This window comes from Octodon degus, unplaced genomic scaffold, assembly GCF_000260255.1.
Source record: "Octodon degus isolate 3935 unplaced genomic scaffold, OctDeg1.0 scaffold00237, whole genome shotgun sequence".
NCBI classification, from domain to species: domain Eukaryota; kingdom Metazoa; phylum Chordata; class Mammalia; order Rodentia; family Octodontidae; genus Octodon; species Octodon degus.
In genome coordinates this window covers 366,877-390,240 of record NW_004524813.1, presented here as the reverse complement: position 1 = coordinate 390,240, position 23,364 = coordinate 366,877, and the positions used below count along the sequence as shown (strand labels likewise).

The 23,364-nt window shown below is 37.3% G+C and overlaps 1 protein-coding gene across 1 annotated transcript in view; it reads left to right on the top strand.

Annotated features, from left to right (window-relative positions):
• Crybg3 (crystallin beta-gamma domain containing 3) overlaps positions 1–23,364 on the top strand; it is a 129,066-nt gene that overhangs the window by 19,428 nt on the left and 86,274 nt on the right. The window contains exons 3-9 of the mRNA XM_023706039.1: positions 3,603–9,822; positions 11,514–11,558; positions 11,756–11,871; positions 12,910–13,057; positions 19,476–19,612; positions 21,022–21,136; positions 22,930–22,965. Coding sequence (XP_023561807.1) covers positions 3,603–9,822; positions 11,514–11,558; positions 11,756–11,871; positions 12,910–13,057; positions 19,476–19,612; positions 21,022–21,136; positions 22,930–22,965 — 6,817 coding nt within the window. The remainder of the gene's footprint in view (positions 1–3,602; positions 9,823–11,513; positions 11,559–11,755; positions 11,872–12,909; positions 13,058–19,475; positions 19,613–21,021; positions 21,137–22,929; positions 22,966–23,364) is intronic.

The following is a 23,364-nucleotide window of genomic DNA, read 5'->3' as shown; positions in this document are numbered from 1 at the left end:
TGCTTCAGTTACCTGAATGTCAGATTGTTTCCTCATATTTGGGAAGTTTTCTGCTATTACTTCTGCCCATATTTTTTAATGTCATTTGTGTTGACTCCTTCCTTTTCATTGATGCCTATTAGTCTCACATTGTTCATCTTTGCATCATCATGCAGGTGATGGATTATTCTTTCCTGCATCCTCGTTGTTTTTAAGAGATCCTTCCTTACCTTTTCGCTAGCCACACCAGCATCTTCAAGATCTGAAACTCTGTCTTCACATTCACTTAACGGTTTTACAAGCTTGTGATTGAGAGTTTCATTTCCTCTATATCTCTTTGACTCTGCTTCATGCGATCTATTTCTTTCCTGTATTGCTCATTCAGGGAATCCGTCATTTTTCTAATCTCTTCTATTTTTTTTTATCAATTTCTTCTTTAGAAGCAGTTAGAAATTCTTTTACTGCAGTGTTTTTTTCAGATTGGGTTCTTGCCTATGTTTCTATAGTTGCTTCTTTACTTCATCTGCTGTCAGTTCTGAGAGTTCTTTTTTTATTTCAGAAAAGAATTGTCCTCTGATTTCCTCTATATCTTTCTGCTGTTGCTTATTTACTATCAACGCTATTAATTCATGCATTTGAGCCGAGCTAGTGTCCTCCGCATTTGTTTTGTGTGGGCACTGGGTTTCTTCCATATGTTTCTGCATTTGATTCTTTAGTGCAGATGTTATTAATTCAGGGATTTCTTTTTTCATTTCTAATGTGAGGTCTTCTATATCTTTCTGCAGCTGTTTCTTTATTTCAGAAGCCGTTGATTCATTGCTTTCTGTTGTGTGATTTCCAATTTGTTCTGTGTTAGTGACCTCTGCACTTGTTACTGGTTGGCTTGGGTTCTGAGGTTGCATTTTGTTCCTTGTCGTCATTTTGTGTAGCACTGTGTTCTGCCCTTTGTTGTAGATCTTTGCTGTAGTTATAACCTTTGCACGTACTGAAGTTCAGGTTCAGGTCTACAAAGTTTGGACTTATCCAGCTGCGTCTGGCTTGGGTCTGGCTGCTGTGCTCAGCTCCTTCCCGCTGCTGCCCTTGAGGGTGAACCTGTTGTGCCCCTGTGGCAAGATGTTCTTCTCCTGGACTAGCTGGTTGGATCTATCCTCTACACTCTCTGCAGGGATTGCAGCTGCAGGATTATACCCCTGGTGTGTGTGCCAGGCCTGAGCTGTGCCTGGAGGGGGCAAGGTGAAGTAGGGGGAAGAGGATGCTCTCCCACACACTCACCAGACCTGGTCTAGGACTGCGTCTCGGGGTTCCTGGAACATGGCAGAAATTCCTACTCGGCAGGTGGGGTGGGGGAGGTACTGCGGAGTGGTGGGGGGCAGCCCAAGGGGGTGGGAGAGGGTCCAGCCCAGCTATGCCTGGGCTGGGACTGGTCTCGCCAGCGCACAATAGCAGGAAGCTCTCCACACACTCACCGGACCTGGGCTAGGACTGGGTCTGGCGGTTCCCGGAACTCGGCAGAAATTCCTACTGGGCGTGCGGGGTGGGGGAGGTACTGTGGAGTAGTGGGGGGCGGCCCAAGGGGGTGGGAGAGGGTCCGGCCCACGCTGCGCCTTGGTTGGGACTGGTCCCGCCGGCGCAGAATAGCAGGAAGCTCTCCACACACTCACTGGACCTGGGCTTGGACTGGCAATATATCTTGTTTTAGCATGTAGGCAGTTCTAGCATTCTTAATATCAGTTCTTTAAAAGTGAAAATAAAAAATGTAGGCTTTTATAATGAGAATTGAGTTTCTTAATCACAGAGATTACATAGTAACTTTTTCATTAATGATGTATTTCATCTGAAAAAGTCAAGTAGAGTACTTGTCTAGTATTATTACCTGAATTTTTATAGTCCGGACTGTGGAGAAACCTTTAGAATTTAAAATCCTTTGCTGTTACCTGTAAGAATGAAGATAGTAGTCTAAAATAGGCTACTCAGCATCATTGCTTTATGTAGTCATTAATTGACAAAAAAGCTTTAAACATACACCATTTTCCAGATCCTGTTGGGGGCATTTAAATATATAAAGATGGTTAAGACAGAGTGCTCTTCCTCAGGCTACTAGGGAGAAAAATAAATAACTGCTTACAAATTTGTAATTTACTGTGATAAATATTGTGTTCTGTGCACCAGCAAATTAGAGAGTAAACATCTATCTTAGGAGAAGGGGCAGGTTTCTGAAGAACATTTGTGAGCTGAGTCTCACAGATTAAGATTAATGTCAGTTTCTTCCAGTGCTACTATGAAAGGAAAAAGAGTAATGTCCACAAAGGGCTATACAGTAGTGTGGCTTATGTGAGAACTCCCAGAATTAGGTTCTTTAAAGAAGGTTGGATGCTGAGAGCACTAGAAAGTATATGCCAGGATTAGTTCTCTACTCTTTGTAGAATTTTTTTTTTTATTTCTACATTTACCCAAGCCATTTATTTTATATTTTATATTTTTATTTTTTTCATTTATGTATTTGGCATAGGATCTCACTATGCAGCTCTGACTTGTAGTGATCCTCCTGTTTTTAGCCTCCCCAGTGCTGGGATTACAGGTGTGTGCCACCACATCTGGACTTGGTTGCTGGCTCAGTGTGCTCCATGCGTGGGGCTGGCATAGCATGTATGACCGGGATTGAACCTTGGTCCCTGTGCTTGCCAAAGTAGGCTTTTAGTCTGCTGAACTATCTCGCTTGCCTTTACCCAAACTATTTAATATTCACTACATTGCTTGAATATTTGAAAAAGTTAACATGAGAGATTTTAAAATCAGTTCTGTCATTGATTAAGTTAATAAATATATCCTGAACATCTGGACATTGCACATGATACACATATTTTTTTTTCCTTTTTTTTAAAGGATATTTAATTATTTATTTATTTTTCTGTATTTTAGGGTCTACAGGGTGTTCAGGGTCTCACTAGTAGATTGGACTCGTAGTGATTCTCCTGTATACAGCCTCCTAAGAGCTGGGATTAGAGGCGTGCACAACCACTTGAGGTCTCAGTGCTCCCAGGGGGAGGGGCCAGCATGGCAGGCCCAGGGATCAAACTCCCAGCCCCTGAGCCTCCTTGCAGCCACTTTAATCTGCTGAGCTATTTGGCTGGCCCCAGATATTTTTGTTTAAAATTTTTTTAACTATAGTGCTGAAGGTTGCTGTTCAAACTCATATGTAAAAGTAAAATAATAGGGTAGAAACTTGCTATTATGTTCTAAAGTGGTAGAGAAATTATAATGACATATCTATAATTGTGTGGTAGTGATATTAGGAACAAATCCAGTGATGTTTTAGTGTCACAAGAATCCAGGTGTTGAAATTATCATCTCATGTTCTTTTTGTCTATTATCCACAGAGATATATAATCAGGTAAGAATGGTTCTAAGGAGCTCAGTCATTCATATTGCCTTGATATTCACATGCTGCTAGTCAAATCTTTATTATTTTTAATAAAAATAAATTAAGAACATCTAGAATTTTTTCCTTGAATGAGCATATATGAATGGAAGTGGTAAATGAAAAATATACTTTACCATAATTTCTGGAATTAATAGTGGTGCTGTTATATTTCCTGATATTCTTATGGTATTTCTTTTCGTAGACAAATTGATGATAAACCAGAGAGGCCTTCAGTAACGTATGCAACATATCAAGGGCGCAGACAAATTAGGAAATATTTAAAGAAACAAATCATGTTGGAAGCTGTAAATCCCTTAGACAGAGAAAATGAAAGTTCTGACACTAGTGCAAACGCATGTATTGGCCCTGGAAGTGAAATGGAGGCCGGGATAATGCTGTTGTCATCGGCTAGTACAGACGTATCCATGAAAGCCTGTTTGCTTGGAGACCCTTTAGAAGACTCTAGTTATAGCAAAATAAACCCCAACACAGAAAGCCATCTGACCTATAACTCAGAACTGCAGAATGTTGCATTTAAGGATGTTTTAAATAAAAGTGATCCTGAGGGACCTGAGAGAAGTCAGTCATCCTCGTCTGTGACTAACTCCAGCTGTGCTGTTGGAGAATCTGCCGAACAGCACCAGTGCACATTCAGTTGCATACCAGCTCCTCAGACTGATAAAAATTTGGTGTGTTCAACATCACTTGTAGAAACTAAGCACAGCAGAGTTCAGTGCAATCCAGAATTTCAAAGGAAAACTAAAACAGAAAATATTGCAAGAGAAAACTGCTCTATGATGAATGATGGGACATTAGTGCAAAGAGAAGAGCACATTCAGCCTCTGAGACCTGCTGTTCCTGATTTCTCTTGTAGTAAAAGTGACACTACCAGACTGGAAACTACAAATTTGTCAAGTCCAAATAAATCAATTAAGCATGAAGAGCTGCAGTTTCCAGAGATTAAGTGTTCTAACAAGCAAACTATAGATAATTCATCACTTCAGGCTATCAATGAGGTCAGCACTGTTGCTGTCCAGGAGCATGCTGTGACAGACACAGAACTTGTAAACAAAGGAACAAGGTTGTCTGCCCAAAACTCACATAAAAATTTTGCCATTACAGAAATTGAGCAAAAAACAGAAAGTGCCTCAGCTGGTGAATCCACAACTCCAGGTCATATAAAAACTCTAGAAGAAGACAGACTTGAGTCATTATCCAAAGATAGTGACCAATTGATTGAAACAGAAGCTAAAAAGCTTGATGTAGGGCCACTTGATAAATCTCATACTGTAAGAATAAATCAAAATGATCGAACCTCTGTAAAATTCAAGAGTGAATCATCAGTGTTAGAATATAAAATAGCACCTGGACTAAATTTTGAATTTAATGAAAATCACAGTTCTAAATCTCCTCTTTACTCTGAGAAAGTTCAACAAGCTGAAGTGTCACCTGGTGATAAAACATCTCTTAGTCTTGACTGCAAAAAATCAAATTTTCATACCTTACCTTCTGCCTTTGCTTCTGGAATTAACATGCTGGGTAACCTGGATTTCTCTGTTTTAAAGAATGAAGGGTCTTCTGTGCCTATTGAAAATGAAGATGCCAACATTGTTAGTTCCCATCAGCTTAATAAGTGTCCAGAAGAAAAGGTGGCAAATAATGTTGAAGCTTCAGACAGAAAGAGTCCTCCTCCTCCCTTTCACCTCAAACATACATCTAAAATTCTTGAACCCAAGGAAGTTCCAGAGATTAAGTGTTCTAACAAGCAAACTATAGATAACTCATCACCTCAGGCTGTCAGTGAGGCCAGCACTGTTGCTGTCCAGGAGCATGCTGTGACAGACACAGAACTTGTAAAAACTTATAGTAAAAACTGTAAGTTTCCTCCAGGCCCTGAAACCTGTGGCAGTCACTCAACTGTGATGGACCCATTGAACTTTGAGACTCAAAACCTCTCGAAAGTTCATGGCTGCATTTCATTTAAAGACTCTAACAAAGCACAGTTAATGCCTTCAAACACTAAAATAACTGATAACATGATAGAGAAGTCTGGTTCTTTTTCTTTGAAAACCAAAACTGATAACATCGTTAAAATTTTGCCAAAAACTGAGCTTGATGGTCAGAACAGAGCTCCTCTTGTTTCACATTATGGACAAGGAAAATCTCTATCTTTTTTAGAAGTATCTGTTTCCCAGCTGGAGCTGAAAGACATTTCTCAGGGTGAAATTTCTTTTTCTGTATCAGAATTTACAGATAAGTCAGAAAAACCTGTTTTCTTAGAATTAACTTCTTCAGAGTTTAAACAGGACAAAAATTCTCAGCTGATGGAGCATGATGAGAAACATTCAGATGCTGATTTTGAAGAGAATTGTCAGGCTGACGTTTCTTTTGCTTCTAAAGATCAAAAAATACAAGAAAGAGAGGGAGCTGCTTTAGGTGATCCTACTCTTCTTGAAAGTAATGTAGCTGGGATTCTACCTCCTGCTCAAAAGCAGCAAGTTACTAGGAATATGGCACAAATTTGTGATGCTAATCCTTGTATGACTCATCACTCTTTGGATATTTGTGGGACACAAATGTGTTCTAATCTCTCAGAAATGGCAGAACTTGGCTTAACTAAAATTTCTTCAGAGTTCCAAAGTACACAAATAAATTCACCTATTCTGGGTTCTGAGATCAATTTAAAAAGTACGGTGTTTACATTTCAGGATCCTGGCTTGCTTAATGTGTCTTCTAAACTGGGAGCAGAAAGAAAAGCCTTATCTTATAGGAAGAGTGAAGACACTCATTTTCTGAGTAGTAGGACTGATAGTGCATCTTCTCCCTCCCATCACTCTGAAGAAATTAACATGGCTGTAAATTCACATAATACTTCAGAACAATTTGACTCTGTGCAAGTTACCATAGATCTCATATGTGAAGGTGCCTCTGTAACTAAGTCACTGAACCCCAGTAGCTCCTATTTGGACCTAGAGACATCTATCCCAATTGTGGCAGAAGTGACTCCATTTCAGGAAAATGTTGGGATTCATACTGGTAGAGTCTTTCCTGATTTTCCAAACACTGCTCAGTTTGACAAACCCCTGAAAGCACAGATGGAAGCAGTTGCTGGAGCCTTAGTGTCAGTTAACAGCTCAAATCAGCAGTGTTCTGAATCATCTGCTGAGCGCACAGAAGCAAGGAGAAGAGTAGGTGACCAACTTTTGGACCTGAAAAGTGGTTTACTCAAAAAGGCTGATACATTTATTGAGGAGGTTTTTCATTCTGTCAGGAAAGAACTAAAGTCCAAAAAAACAATTGGTACTTGTGAGAAGCATTTAGCCATAGATGGTATAATGAATCCAAGTACCTTCCAAAAAGACATCCCTGAGAAAAATCCATCAGAAGTGGCATTAACAGGAATCCAACCGAAACACTGTTTGAAAGATCAGGGAATGGAAAACATGTCAGAAGTTGAAGAAGAGAAGGCCTGTATTTCACCGACTGTTGGTGAGACAAGTCTGCTTTTTTATTCTGATAGAATGAATGTGTCTCATTTGTTAGAAGATCAAGCTAGAGAGTTAGTCAATAAGGTTATTTGTTCAGCCCAAGAAACTCTGAGATTTGATGCCGTTAAAGATATTGACAGTACCTCATATTCTGAACTTCAGGCTAACCCTTCAAAACTTCTGAAAAGTGGCAGTGTTAAACCACATGGTATAGTTAGGGAGTTCTTGGTATCAGGAAAGGCAATAAATCAAAGCACATGTGAAATTAGTGAAAATAAAATATTGAATAGATTCTTATCCATAAGTAACTTAGTTAGTAGCACAGAGTCAGCTAAAGGAAGAGAAATTGTTCTCTACCAAAACTCCCCAATTTCTGGAAAAGGAGCCGGACAGTCTGATAGCATAAATTTGCAGAAATCAGATGCTATTTTACTACCTAAAGACATACCCAATAAAGAGTTAGATGATAGGGTAAAAACACATTTATTTATGAAAAAGAACTATGGGGTGACAACAGGAATAGAGGATGTGGATAATCAAAAAACTGGGACAGATGATGTGGGAAATGTTGTGTTAAATTTCAGATGGCCTTCATTTGTCAATGATGACATCCATGTACCTGGTACTTCCAAAAGCAGTTTTTCTGATAGTCTTGTATGTATATCTGAAAAAAACTTGCCAGGACATAGTAAAAGCATACCTCTTGTATTGTCAGAAATAGGGAAAGTACACAAAAAGGATAATGAAGTAAGTGTAGGAAAAATTGACCATATACCTTCTATGTTAGAAATGGGAAAAACAAATAGAAAGGATGCTGAATTGAACATTGTCAAGTATGAGGTAGTCCCTCCTGTGTTAGATATAGGAAAAGCATGTAAAAAGAAAGCTGAATCAAATATTACAAAAGTTGAGTCAGAAGTTCACGTTTTGAAAGTGGAAGAAGCATATCAAATGGATGCTGAACAGTATATAGAAAAATTGGAGGGATTACCTGTCACTTCAGAAAAGGTAAAAGCTTACCAGATGAAGGATACCAAAGGAGATATTGTGAAGCCTGAAGGGATACCTGTGACAATAGAAATGGAAAACAGTTACCAAAAGCATGCTGAAGGAGATGTTAGCAAGACTGTAGTAACATCTGTTACATCAGAAGTAGAAAATATCCACCAAAAAGATGCTGAGGAGATTACTGAAAAGGCTGACGAGAAAACTGTTATATCAGAAATGGAAGAGATTTATCAAAAGGATGACGAAGTGGGTATTGCAGAGACAGAAGTGACAGCTATTGGATTAGAAATGGAAAATATTTACCCAAATAATGTTGAAAGAGACAGTGAAAAATCTAAAGTGATGCCTACTACTTTGGGTGTAATAAGTATTAACCAGGAGGATGCTGAGGGGGTTACCAGAAAGAGTGTAAGCCCAGTATTGGAAATGGGAAATACTTACCAAGAAGATGCTGAAGAGATTAGGAATACTGCAGTGGTACCTTTTGTATTAGATGTGGGAGAAACACACAAAAGGGTAGCATCTTTCTCTTTAGAGTTGGACAAAACTTGCAGGAGAGATGCTGAAGAGACTAATGGAACATTTCAGTCTATGGCTCCTAAGGTAGAAATAGAAATGACATCATCCCCAAAGGATTCTGATGAAAATAATAGGAAACATGAAATATTACCCACAGTGGTAGATACTGAGAAAACAGATGGACCAGAACTGGACTTAACCATTACACAAGTGGAGGCCATGCCTCTTGTATTTGAAACTGAAAAGGTACCTCAAGATTATGTTGAAGGGAGTGTTGGAGAAACAGAGAAAGAGCTCACTGAAATAAAGGAAGGTTTGATATTACATACTGATAGGCTTGCATCACACTTCAGGGGCTATGAATCACCTACATTAAGTAAGGATTATGAGGGCTACCCTGCCTTAGCAATGCCAGATTTTCAGCCAGAAGATACAACAGTAAGGCTCAACAAAATAATGTCTGTTTCTCTAGTATATGACAAAAGGAAAGAGCAAGATTATAGTGATGAAAAGGAAGAATCTAATTTAGCCTTTGTTTCTCAGGAAGAACAAGAAAATTCTTCCTTTACTATATTATATGAGGAGCCCCTTCAAGGTGAGGAGAAGTATGCTTCTGCAGAAGTAAGAGGAACACAGTCTGTTTTGTTTCCTGATATTTATTCTGATGGCTTGCCTGTTCTAGCATGTGAAAGGTCTGAGAGCAGAACTGACCTTGTCCATCATTTTGAAAAAGATGTTAAATTAAGTGAGCCATTTGATAGTGATAGTTCAGAAATGTTCTTGTCGGTGGAGGCTAAAAGGTACAAAATTTATCCCTTGGTCTTGAGTCCCATTTATGAGGATGATAGTTCACAGGAGGATGTTCTATCCAGTGAGGTCTCACCTGGTCACCATGGCTCCATAAAATCAAGAGAAAGTACAAACCAGTCTGCTTCAGTCTTATCACTTCTCCAGTCTGTATCAGAGCGTTTAAAGATGAATTTCGATGAAGAGAGCAGACAGGTAGCTGAAGAAGAAGAGGAAGAAACGTTGCCTAAAGGTCTCAGAGCTCAAAGGAGGGAGCATGTTACCTTCCATGTGCCAGATTCCTCCATCACATTTTACCCAGATGATGCTGATGATGACCAGCGATGCACTGAAATTTCTAAGAATTCATATGCAATGTCAAATGAAACTACCTCTAATCTGCAAATTAGTCTGTGGCCAGAAAAGCCTTCATTACTACAAAAATCTGACCTTACTTCTAAATTGCATTCTTCTCTAAAGAGTGTTTATCGTCAGTATTTGCAGACTTCTCAGACTTATTCCTTAGAAAAAGGAGCCAAATTTGGTGGGACTTTTCAAGAACCAGTCTCAAAATACTTCCATGTTCAAGACAATCCAGACAGATTGAGCCATTATATAGAGGTAAGTTATTTTGATTATTAACTAGTGAAATACAGCTTTGGGTCATGAAATGATTTAAAATCTTATTTTCAAAAATTAGTGTTCTGGGGTTGTATAAAGTTTTATTTATTTTTTTTAAATTAAGTTCTTTGGTTGAAGTGTATTAGAATCCATGTGTCTTAGCTGAACCTTTACATGAGAAAACAAAATGGCTTAGTCAGATTTTCAAAGGCTCAGCAGAGAAACCTGTTATTTGACAGGGTTTTTAAAAAAGATTTATTTATTATTTATTTGGCATAGGGTCTCACTATGCAGCTCGGACTCCTATTGATCATCCTGTCTGAGCCTCCCCAGTGCTGGGATTACAGGCATGCACTGCCACACCTGGTTTCAGTGGCCAGCTTGGCATGGGACCCGTGAGACATGTGGTACCAGGGATAGAACCTGGGTCCTTGTGCTTGCCAAGCAGGTGCTTAGACCACCTAGCTATCTCTCCAGCCCTCACAGTTTTTAATTAATATTTTTCAACATAAATTAATGGATAACATTTCAAAATTCTAAAGATATTATAAGATCTGGATTGTGTGTTTGGATTATGTATCTCATGAAAATAATTTGCATGTATTTTCTTGACTTGGGATGATAGCTGGGTAATAAGCAGGGTGATCGAGCTGCCTGATTTGAAGAAGAGCTGAAAACAGTATGGCTGGAAAATGTTTTGAAGTCTACTTATATTTTTCTTTGGTTTAGAAATATGTGCATGTATAAAATAGAATATTCTTTGAAATTGGGACCTTCCTTTCTGGATGATCATGGAATTTTCTTGAAGATTTCCAAACCCTGTATCTTGATCTTAAGCAGTCCTAGTAGCAAATGGTAATAATACTTGAATAGCCACTAGTACCTTTTAAGTTGAAAATTGTTTTAGAAGAAATGGTAAAAAAAATTTTCTTTCATGATGTCCATTGCCTATCAAATTAAGTGAAATCTCTTCACTGTGGTTATAAAGTCCTCAAGTCTTGTTCAATCCAACTTTGCCTCCCCACTCTCTTGGCTACACATACTATATTTCCAACCACTATACTTTTTCCCCAAGATGTTTGTCTTCCTTGAATATTTTTACTCTATCATACTCCCCATTCCAACCTGCCACTTTTTAAAAATAGATTTAACTACTGTTTTTTAAGATCCTCTCACTACTACTTCTAAGCCTTTTCTAAACCTTCCTGTCCTATCACTTCATCTCTATACCTATCCCATTTTTATTACCTGACATTTTCTTTTTATTTTATTTTATGATTGATTGATCGATTGATTGATTGGCTCTCTTTTTGAGATAGGGTCTCACTATGCAGTTCAGGCTGGCCTTGTGCTCACATTGTAGCCCAGGCTGATCTCGAACATGTAACAACCCTCCTGCCTCAGCCTCCCAAGGGCTGAGGCTACAGGCATACACCACCATGCCTGGCTATTTTCTTTGTATTATATCTGTACATTTAACTTAGTCTTTACTTTAGAAATTACTCAGGTGTGATAATCTATTTCCACTGTATCACAGGATATCATATTGTTTTCTTCTTATTTGCCTTCTATCGATCTAGAGAAACATTTTGTTCATAATGGTCACTCATTAGACTGCATTTTGACTGCTAAGAATGTGAATTTCTACTCATGCTTTTGAATGCTTAAGTTTTCTACTTCTGTTATTTCAGAATGTTGACAAACAAACTCTGAGGTGTAACCCACGACCTGGGAAGGTAAGGTGAAAATTAAGTTTACTTTTCAGTTTGGAGAGTTTAAGGTAAATACTTTTAATTTAACTGACTTAAAAAATTATTTTTTAACTCAAAAAACTTGCCATCTGAAGTAATACTTGATTTTATACATCTCTAGGACATTTTGGGTTTTTAAATCCATACTTAGAATTATTGTGCCTGCCCACTTTATGTTGCAGATGGTTATCTATGATCTCCATGGAAGTAAACATAAACAAGAGATCTATCGCAGTGTTCCTGATGCTACAGCATGGGCTTTTCCAAATGGAGTACTGATAAGAGTTGTACGGGGCTGGTAAGATATCTCCTAAAATTTTATAGCTTATTTTCTAAAAGAGTATCTTCTAACACTTATGCTTTTTACATTTTTATTTAAGTCGTATTTTCTTCTGGTTTTTAATAGAATATTTTGAAACATTATTAGTGTTTTGTGTAGGTTGTTCCTTTTATTTGCCATCTCAGAAAGTGCAGGCTGATTTTAATACTTAAAGCTAGCAGTCACAGACCTAATGCAGACAGCCTGTATCACCTAAGCTGGTGGGTGTCATTCTCTAACTGTAGTATTAGCAGGCTGGCCTGGCAAGTGCACTTAAATGCCTCAATTGAATGAAGCATAACTTTAAAAATGAGTTCAGAACATATGGAATGCTAAAGAGTGTGAAGATCAGGGCTGACCAAATAGCTCAGCAGATTAAAGCACCTGCAAGCAGGCGCAGGGGCCGGGTTCGACCCCCCCCCCCCCCCGGGCCTGCCATGGCGGCCCTGCCCCCGGGGCGTGCTGAGATGGCAATTGAGACTGGTTATGTTGGCACACCCCTGTAATCCCAGCTCGTGGGAGGCTGTAAACAGGCAGATTACTAAGAGTCCAATCTAGTAGTGAGACCCTGAACACCCTGTAGACCCTTCCCTAAAATAAAAAAAAAGGATGAAGATCAAATGTCATTTGTATATTTGACAGTGTTTATTTTAGCATCTAGTCAGTATTCGTACTGTAAGCACTTTGATGTAGTGTTGTGCCCACCTGTACTTTTCAGCAAAATTAGGGTAGAAGTGTGATTTGGAATTATTAAACTATTTTTAATACAAATGTATAGTGTCGTGTATATAGCACACGTAAAATTTTGTGTACTGTTTCCAAGCTGTATGCACTTTCATTCTTTATACTGTCTTTCTGCCTTTATGTTAGCCTATGTTATTGTTTTAAAGCATTATTGGCTAATACAGGAAAATATCCCAATTTAAAATAAACTGCGATGAGCTGAGTATCATTTGTCTTGTGCTTCATTTCTTAGAAATATAAATATGACTGATCATTGCACTTATATTTGTTTAGCTGGATTTTATATGAGAAACCACATTTTCAAGGCCAGAAATGTGTGTTAGAAGAAGGAGAAAAGGTGTTAAATCGTGACTGGATTGTTCATAATAGAAAGCACCCACATAGCAACTTTGCATTGGGTTCTATTAAACGAGTCCTAAAGGTAACAAAACTGTTAATTTCTTTTTTTTCTGTTTTGTGGTAGTGTTATTGTTGTGTTATTAGGGATTGAGTAGAGAGCCTTGTAGCTACTCTACAATGAGCTATCTTTTTTCCTATTTTTATAATTTTCTCATGTAGAAAAGCTATGGTATAGCTTAGTAGTGCTTACAAAAAGTTGCTTTTTTCTTTTTTTGGTGCCAGGGATCAAACTCACAACCTTGTGCTTGCCAGGCAGTTGCTTGTGCCACTGAGCTCTCTACCCAGCCCATAGTTGCTAATATATTACCAATCATATCATTGAAAAAGTTAGACATATAAAATATTGTGGTGAATTGTAATTTAAAATTTGAATTGATGTGACCCGTAAAATGCCTCATGATGTATGTACCATGCATGTGTTTTCTGTAACTTTAGTAATATACTATCTAGGATATTTATGAAGAAAGCTATTTATTTCTATATATATATATTTTTTTTAATTTGGATTGCTACTCTTTAGTATGGGTGTATATGTACATGTGTGTTTCTGTGTATGTGAGTGTATGCGGGTACGTCAGAGAAAGGTTTAGGAGAGGACGCTAAGGTATTACTTTTTGTTTTTTTGTTTAAAACCTACTATTGCTAGGAGATACCAGGAATTGAACTTAGGACATTGTGCTGAGCTGAATCCCTGGCCCTAAACCTATTGTTGTAGATGAAGGTTTCCAATATAATAAAACATTTTGTGAGTAGTTCTGTGGTATTTTAGAAGCGGGGTAAATTATTGATAAGGATAGATCTCAGATAAGGACAGAATTTCCGCTCATGTTCTCATGTATTCTTAATACTTCTTTCAGCAGTAATATAATATATGATATAGTGTAGTCATTTATGTGACAGTCATGAATACATATTGTTACAATTTCAAGATATTGTTATATATTTAAAAATGAATGGAGGTGAGCCCTATCTTGATTTGGTTGGCATTATTATTAGCAACTATAGAAAAAACATTCAGAAAAATTAAAGGTTTCACATAGAAAAACTCAAGTTAATCATAAAGATGTGTCTGTATGTATTTTATATGAATCAAAACAGTAAAGAAATGTATATCAGTAATACTTGTTTGCCTTTGAACCTGATATGATAGTGGGCAGTGAACAGAAATGTAAGTGGTGTTACATCTTACTGTGTTGCTAAATTTTTGCTAGAAACAGCTGAGGTACCTGACCATAGTACAAGGGAAGCACTCCACATGACCTTGATGGCACACAGTGAAGAGGCACCTCACCCCTTAGAAAGTGGCACCTCATCTGGAGGAGGTTGCTTGTAATTTGAATCTTGAAAAAATAAGGGATTTTGTGATAAATGTGAGGGAGTTCTGGCAGGGCCATCTTTGACATATAAGGAGGAGGCATTGATGGCTCAGTGGTACTGAAAGAGATAAAGTTGACTAAAGTAGTTTAACAATAATCCATAACCGTCTGACCAACTGATGTTGATATTCAGACAGATAGTGAGGTTCAGCTCAACTTCCTATGTTATGGGGTAATAATATTAGTAAACTTCTCTTCCGGAGGGTTAACAACTTAAGTTTGCAGACCAAAAATTAGAGAAAAAGAAGGGCTGCAAAGACAGCCAACATTGTGGCCCTAACCCTTCAAGGTCAGTGAGGACTTAATATAGGGAAGCACTCCACATGACCTTGAGGGCACACAGTGAAGAGCACCTCACCCCTTAGAAAGTGGCATCTCATCTGGAGGAGGTTACATTACCTGTACTGTAACATCATGTAACTCAGTTGTGTCCCAAGTTTTCTGATCAAGGAGATTATGGGAGCCACAGAGAAAAGTGATCAATGATGTAGAGTACGCCTAAGGAGAATCACATGGAGAGAAAACATTCTCTCAGGCTTTCATAGAGAGCAAATTGGTCAAGCAATGGCTGTGACTCATGCACATGGCTGACACTGACAAAGGATCTACAAACTGTGGTACAGGGCTTCAGGGTAAATCCTGAGGGGACTTGACTGACTTTATCAGGTACAAAAGATACATTGCTTGTTACATAGGTCTTGCTTTATCTTGGTGTTAACAATCCAGCAGAAAAGTATAAAAACAAGGTATGAAAAGTAAAGCCATTATTTATATGCTGAGCTGTAAAAGGCTCAAGTCAACAACTTCTGACAATGCCAGTCCTATGGATAACCCACTTCTATTACAGACTAATGGACTATTTTGGATTATTTTGCTAAATTCACATACCTACGATGTTTAAATGGTAATGGAATACCCATCTCTGACAAAACCAAACAAAAAAAGGGGATACAAATGAAAGACCATTTTGTATCTGTATATACAAAATAGGACAGATATACAGCTACTTTCTCTTAATTCATTGAGAAGAAAGGTTTGTACTAATAGTGTTTGGGCAGGATATCTTGTCTGCCTCTTGTACTATGAATAAGCACTATGAAGACAGCAATATACATTGTATTAATTATTGAAACTCTCCTACTAATCGATTTTGAAACTGTCTCATTGCTATTTGTTTCTCAATAAAATTAATATAGAAAAAGATGACTAAAGCAGAGAGGGCAGTGTCAACTGTTAAAAGATTTTCAGTGACCCTTCAATTCTGGGAAGAGCATTTGAGTAGTCATTTAATCAGCTGACTTACTGGAAATTCCTTGAGATATGAATAGTTTGTAGATAGAGTCTCGTGATCCATCATCCATTGTAGACGGGATTGATATAACCTATGCTTTTGTTCCTTGCCTGTGAATATCAGGGAAAGCAGACAGACAGACAGACAAAAGATTTGGCATTTAACCACCATCCCATGCCCTCTAAAATCACACAAGAATCAGATCAAGTAAATTTAATGTGGTAATAGTAGATATATGAAAATTTGCTTAGAAAACATTATGAGAAAAACACAGCTTATTTTATTTTTTGTTTTCTCTTTTTGTTCTTAGAGTCATTTTGTTTTGTTTCTTAGTCTAGTGTGAGTATGAACAACTTTAAGTGAGGAAAGAAAATAATTTTTTTTTTCTTTTGGGGCAGAACCAGGGATTGAACCAGGTCGTTGCACTTGCTGGGGAAGTGCTTATTCCCCTGAACCATCTCCCTGGCCCAGGAAAATAAATATTAAAGAGAAAAGACATTAACATTATCTTAAATATTTTATGAAGCATCTGATATCATACTGCTTCCATTTCTCCAACAAAATTCTGCCTTTGTTTTCTGTATTTTAGGGAAGCATCAACAGGGTGTTCAGGGTCTCACTACTAGTGATTCTCTGTTTACAGCCTCCCAAGTGCTGGGTTTACAGGCTCGTGCCAGCACGCCCAGTCTCAGTTGCCATCGCAGCGAGCCCCAGGGGGTGGGGCTGGCATGGCAGGCCTGGGAATCAAACCCCCGGCCCCTCAGCCTGCTTGCAGGTGCTTTAATCTGCTGAGCTCTTAGTTGGCCCTCAAAATTCTGCCTTTGAATGACTTCATTTATGTTGCTGTTGCCTTGCCACACTCACCTGGGCCCGTACCAACTGTGTTATACATGTTAGTTTTAGTTGCTGTCATATAAGTAGCTAAAAGTCTAGTGTCCTTTAAAGATGATATTGCCACTAGGCTGTGAAAAGCTATAGAAAGTAGCCTGAGTTTTCAGGCTGAGGCTAAAAATTGCAGTTTTGAATTGTACTCAAGGCTCATCTTTGCCTCCTTTCACTGCCAGTGAAAGTAACTGAAAGTGAGGATGACAGTGCTGTGTGACTTTTGACTTAAGTGTTTTCTTTTCTTTTTTTTTTTTTTTTTTTGGCGGAACTGGGGATTGAACTCAGGCCCTTGCTCTTGCCAGGGAAGCACTTATTGCACCGAGCCATCTCCCCGGCCCCTCAAGTGTTTTCTTTTCTCACTTTAGAATAACTGAGAATTTCAAACTCATGCATTCACTCTGCCTTCAGTGACATTTTTCTTACGGACAGAAATTACTCAGGTTGTACCCCAACTAATGAGCCAACAAGACAGAAGTCCATTGTTAGATCAGAGACTTAAGATGGAAATATATCTTTCTGTTTTTGTTGCTGTAGTCCTTTTTTACTCTGTTTCTCTTCTATAACTTTGTCCCTATTTGTACTAATTATTAGAATGGCCTAAGCTTAGGAATTTCAGCTGAACATACTGTATTTGGAAAGTGTGGCATAACTAGAAGAGTATGGAAGAAAGCCAGTAAACTGTTGTTGCTAGATTACTGCAACATTTCCCCAGTTACTAACTAGTGTTTGCCTGTGTTTGTGAGTCAGTATCTAAACAGTTCCTTAAAAGTATGCTGTTCCTGTGAATAGCTGTCATGAGGGACAAAACATTGTAAAGTCTTTCTTCAGTCAGTTGAAGTAAACATTGGGCTTCTGGTAAAGGTAGCTGAAAACATGTGCCTTCTTAATTGTATTTTCAGTTTTTAAGCTGTCATTATGCTTTTACTTCTATACTGTTTCCTTCAGTTTTGTAGACATGAATGCTTCTCAGCTTTTTCCCTTTGAAAGAACACCACCCTAACATTGTTTGTATAATACAATGCAGAGGAAGCTTGTTTGTGTGAGACACTTAGTGATGTATTTTGTTACTGTACTGCAGATCCCTGGGGGAATATTAATGTGGCAGTATTTGAAATAATGTTACTAGGGCACTGTTATTAATAGTGTACAAAAGAACATTGAAGATTGACAGGTGAGTGTTATGGACATTCCTGGCTGTTTTTGAAATAAAATTTCAAAGAAAAATAAATTGTTATATTTTGACAATTTTAAATTATCCTTTTTCAGTATATTGCACTTTACAACTAACTTCCTGAAAATAAGCTGTATAGATTTGCTTGACTTTTATGTATTATGTCAGAGAAGTAGAATAGTGTATAGGGCATATTAATATACAACTGTGAGCTGCCATTATTTTAATGGTCTGTTTATATTCAGCATTTTTTGGCTTAAACAATATCACTTTGGACAGATAATTGTCATATTCTAGTAAAATTTGAGTTTTAGTTTCTATGTGTAATGTATGTAAATTCTGAAGGGTATTTTCATATTCTATTTAGCACCCTAAATTGCTTCAGAAAGTGAGTCAGAACTCGATTTGGGGAAAGTTTAAAGAATATAAAAATTGCAGTTTTAAAAGTATAGAATTTACAGTAAATATATAGTTGTTCAGTTTCAAATACGTGGCACCTCTGACTGCTATTGCATTTAATTGTTTCATTAAAGTTTAGTGATTTGAATTTCAAAATGTCAGAGGGCAGGGGAGATAGCTCAGTAGAATAAGCACTTGCCTGGAAAGCACAGGGTCCTGAGTTCAATCCCTGGTACTGAAAAAAAAAATTCAAGACAAAATGTCAGAAGTGAGAATTATGTTACTGATAATTAAATAGTATAATTAAACCCTCATGAGAACTACAGTATTATTTTCAGAAGGACGTCTAATTTCAAAGAAGGGGAAAATCATTGTCATGTTTAATTTCCTAAATAAGAATAAGGTCTTTTTTTGTTTAGTTATAACTTGAATGCAGAGAATTATCTCTTTAGTTGAAGTAGTAGAAACGTCTATAGAGCTTACAAAGGCCTGCGTGGCTATAGAGATAACATGGTGTCTAATAGACTGCAGAGTTGTGGAAAATGAGTATGAAAGGCAAACAGAAATATGTATTTGATGTAATTAGATCTTCATCCAAGAAGTGTCACAAAGGAAGAGGTGTTCTAATCTGTATAAAGAGTAGCTTGTGCTTGACTGGTGATTGTTACTAGGACCCGTGTTGAAGTTTGGAGAAAGATGCACAAGTGAAATTTTAAAGGAAGGTTTCACAGGACATAGTAACAGTGAGTGCATAACTGTAAGTCCATGACAGAGTATGGTTAAACTTCATAATAGCTTTATTCAACCACACCAACTTATACTAAAGAAAGTTGAGTCTTATAATGAGGAAAACAGATTTCCTTACCCTCACCTTTAATTCCTACTTCTTTTGTCAGGAAGGGGTAGTAACTTTCTGTTATTTATTTTTTATGGCCCCATGAGATCTCTTTTATTTAATTCCCTTCCTCTCTTGTGGCTTTGTTATGCACCTAAAAAGGAAGGCTTACGGACTTTTGGCACTTAGATCCTTTGGTAACTCTGAACATTGCTTAATGAAATAAGTACTTAAAGAACAATGCAGGAAAAATTGGCACAATAAGCTTTCCATTAATAATATTTATAATTTTCATGTTAACATGGCTTGTTTAAAAATTTACTTTAAGCAGTGATTAAAGAGCAACAATATTTCTATTATGTTGTTTTTGTGAGGAAATTCATCTGAACAATGAGAGCAATTGTAACTGTATGTCCAGGATGTTGAGAATGCTAGCCTGTGTGTCTCTAGATGATTTAAAAGTCAAATTATTCTTGTTTTCAGAATTGCAGCCTTCCAGAGATAGAGCTTTACCCACAGTCTGACCCAGCATATTGTTCTGTATACATACAGAGAGCAGTTCCTGACTTGGAAGACCTGAACGTTTCTAAATCTGTGTCCTTCACGGTGAAATCAGGAGTGTATGTATCAGTTTCTCTTTATTACAGTGATTGATGGCTACCTACTTTAACAACTTGTGTTGTATTTCCATAGGTAACATAAATATTTCTGAAGTTTTAGTCAGTTAGTTTCACTGACACTCCTGGATGATTACAGGGTTTATAGTGTCTGTCTTTCTATAGATCTAATTAAGACTTTAATGTATGAGTCACAGGAAGAGGTATAGAATCCTCAGACATAGTTCTTGATAGGTGGATTGATTGACTTTTGATCCATTATGTTTTGGAATTTTATTATGGAGGCTGAACTCTTTCAAGGATGTTCTAAGTACTAATACCTTCTCATATAACCCTTCTTTGCTTATTGTGTCTCTTCTGAAATCAGGCAGTGTTAACCTCATGTTATAGAGTAGTGATTTGCATCAGGCTATTAGCTGGTCAGTGCTGACTTGATATTAGGCCTGTCTGTTGCTAAGGGACCATAGTTGTAGGACCATAGTTCTGAGTTCAATCTTAGTTCACCTCTAGATAGACTCTTATTACAAAACTGGATGTCCGACTCAGTAGATCCTTTTCCATCTTTCATTGCTTGTGTCTGCTGCAATTCTGGGGTCACTATAGGACAAATTTGTCTCCTCCAACCATTAATTAAACTCTTGAGCAGGCTTCATAATTGACCCTATTCATGAGACATGTGTGTAATTATAACATTTAACTGGGAGATATGTGGGTTTTGGGGGAATCTTATTTCCTGTACTATTCTCGAAGTAGCCAACAGAACCAATAATGATTCTGAAAATGTAGGTCAGAATATAAAATGCCTAGTTTAATTCCTACATCTGATTGTCCCAGCTTTTTAAAAAATGAGATATGGTGGAGTGGTTTTAAATTTTCCATTATATTATACTTGAATTAAAGGTACTACATGTTCTACGTGTTAGAAAATTTAAGAAAAGTAATGCTTAGCATTATTTGACAGATGGAAAACATGTTATTAACTCTTTATTTTTATTTTTATTTTATATTTTGTATTTTAGAGAAGGGTCTACAGGGTGTTCAGGGTCTCACTACTAAATCGGACTCATAGTGATCTGCCTGTTTACAGCCTCCCAAGAGCTGGGATTACAGGGGTGCGCCACCACGCCCATTCTCAATTGGCCTCTCAGCATGCCCTGGGGGTGGAGCCAGCACTGCAGGCCTGGGGTTCGAACTCCCAGCCCCTGCACCTGCTTACAAGTGCTTTAATCCACTGAGCTATTTGGCTGTCCCTATTAATTCTTGTTATATGCTGTTTGGCTAATTTCTTTGGGTGTGTTTTAGTGGTATAATCCAGCAATGAAGAATTTTTCTTTTTTCTTTTTGGTAGTCTTTTTTACTCTTAGAGTCAGACAAAATTATTACTGCTTAACTAACATTTATTTCTTATTTAGTTGGCTTGCCTACCCAGATATTAATTTTAAGGGTCAAGCTACAGTTTTAGAGGAAGACCATGGGCTCTTTGAGATTTCTGCAGCAGAAATGAAGTCATTGCAACCACTTCAAATGGTAAGCAAATTAAAGTTGAAATGTGTTTTTCCAAGTATATATGAATCCAAATTAAATAACTTTGTATATACACCTTAGGAAATAAATGTTTTCTGCTGAATTGGTAAACTGTGTTTTCTGTTTGTATTGTAGAAACTGAATTAACTTTTTGTTTTGCCAAGTATTTCATAAAATATGCAGTTTCCTTATATATACTGTAAGAATTTTTTTCTGTAAAACTTCTAATTATTTAATAAAGTCCTGAAGGTGTTTTATTGATGTTTATTAGAAAATTGCTTGTAGTATATTATACTCTTCCACTTCAGTAATGAATGATAAGCTCAGCATTAATAATAAATGAGTAATTCTGTCAGTGTTTTCTTAAAGATAGTAACTACAGGCAGTCTGCTTTTGGTTATAAATCTCTTCTGAGGGCAGACTGTTCAACTAACATTTGCTGTGTAATAAAATATTTTTGCTGTTCTATGCCTTTTATTTTATTTTATTTTATTTATTTTTTGGGGGGAATACCAGGAATCAAACTTAGGTTCTCATGCTTGCCGGCAGATGCTGCACCACTGAGTTAAGTCCCCAGCCTCTGTTCTATGCCTTTTAAAACAATAGAAACCAGGCCAAATTAAGAAATTGCACAATATAGAGTAGTATTTGATACAAGATTATTACAGAACTAGGGATTTTGTGAGCAAGGGATTTTTAAAAAAAATTTTATATAACCCAGTGTCAAAAGACATGAAATGTGGTGGCACATGCCTGTAGTCTCAGCAGTTGGGAGGCTGAAAATAAGAGGATCGTTATAAGTCCAGTCTGTGTAGTGAGACCCTGTAGACCTGTACTAAATACGTTTTTTTTTTTTTTTTTTTTTTAAAAAAAGAACAACTGAGATTGTATTCCCCCTTTAAAATCTATGTAAAAATAATCTCTGGTGATGGGGGGAAAAAGAACATAACATAGGAACAGCTATGTAAATTCAGGGGTACGTGGGATGTCTTCATCAAGATATCTGAAAATAAATCAAAGCAGCAATAATAAAATGATGAGGGGCCAGCAGATAACTCAGTGAACTAAAGCACCTGCTTAGGCAAGCTTAGGTAAGCCCAGGGACCATGGTTCGATCCCCAGTACCAAATGCCATGCCAGCCCCACCCCTGGGGTGGCCTGAGCTGTCCACAGTCCAGGCTTGAGGCGCATGACTGAAATCCCAGTGCTGGGAGACTGAAAGCAGGAGGCTCACCATGAGTCCAAGCTGTGTAGTGAGACCCTGCAACAACCAAATACATATTAATTACTAAATAAATTTTTTTAAAAAAGACATGAAATATAATTTTTAAAAAGTGTTGCCAGAACTTAGAAGAGGAAGTGTGAATAGCTCAATGCTCTCTCTACTTGAAACTCTCAAGTAATTATAGAGGAAATGTTTGAAAGATCACCTTAAAAATTTATTCTGTCAAGTGTGGTTACTAAGTCTACTAATAATTTCACTTTTACTTGAAGTGTTATGCAGTAATATTAAATCTTTAATTGGTCACACATATTAAGGTCTAAACCTCAAAGTTCTCTTTGTAATTGTAAACTGGAACCTTTTTAAAATTGGCCACTACATTGACATAAAGGTACCTAAGTTAGTCTAAGTTGGCTTGTAGTTCTGTACTTAAAGTTTACATTTGGCTCCAATTTGACTGATATGTATGTAGTCTTTACTAAATAGGTTTTACTTATTATACATATGGAACATGGTTCCTTCAAAGTACTTCAAATATTTACATAACTAATATTAAAATATCTTTCATCATTAGGGTGGACTAAAAGTGGAAATGCCTATGAATTTAAAGGTAAGTCTTGAACCAACTTTTATAGTGTGCTAAAAAATACTGAATACTAATTTTTAAGTATTTTGAATTACTAGAATAAAACAGTTGCCTGAATATGTGATAATACCTAGCTAATACTTGCTGGGATATGACTGGGATTCTTTTTGAATGGCAGTTGAGTTGACATACAAATCGGAAAGTCTGTACTGACACTTCCTCCAAATCCAGGGGTCTGCGCTGTGACTAAGTGTTAGATTTTATTTGGGGAGGGGTGTGATAGGGATACTCAGAACAAGGCCAGTAAAGATTATACACTTCCTACCAGGTAATGTCAGTTTGTAAGTATAAACACTTACCGGAAGAGTAGAGGCAATGAATACTGGATAATAGTGGTATTAAGAGCAAGTACATTAGAGGAAG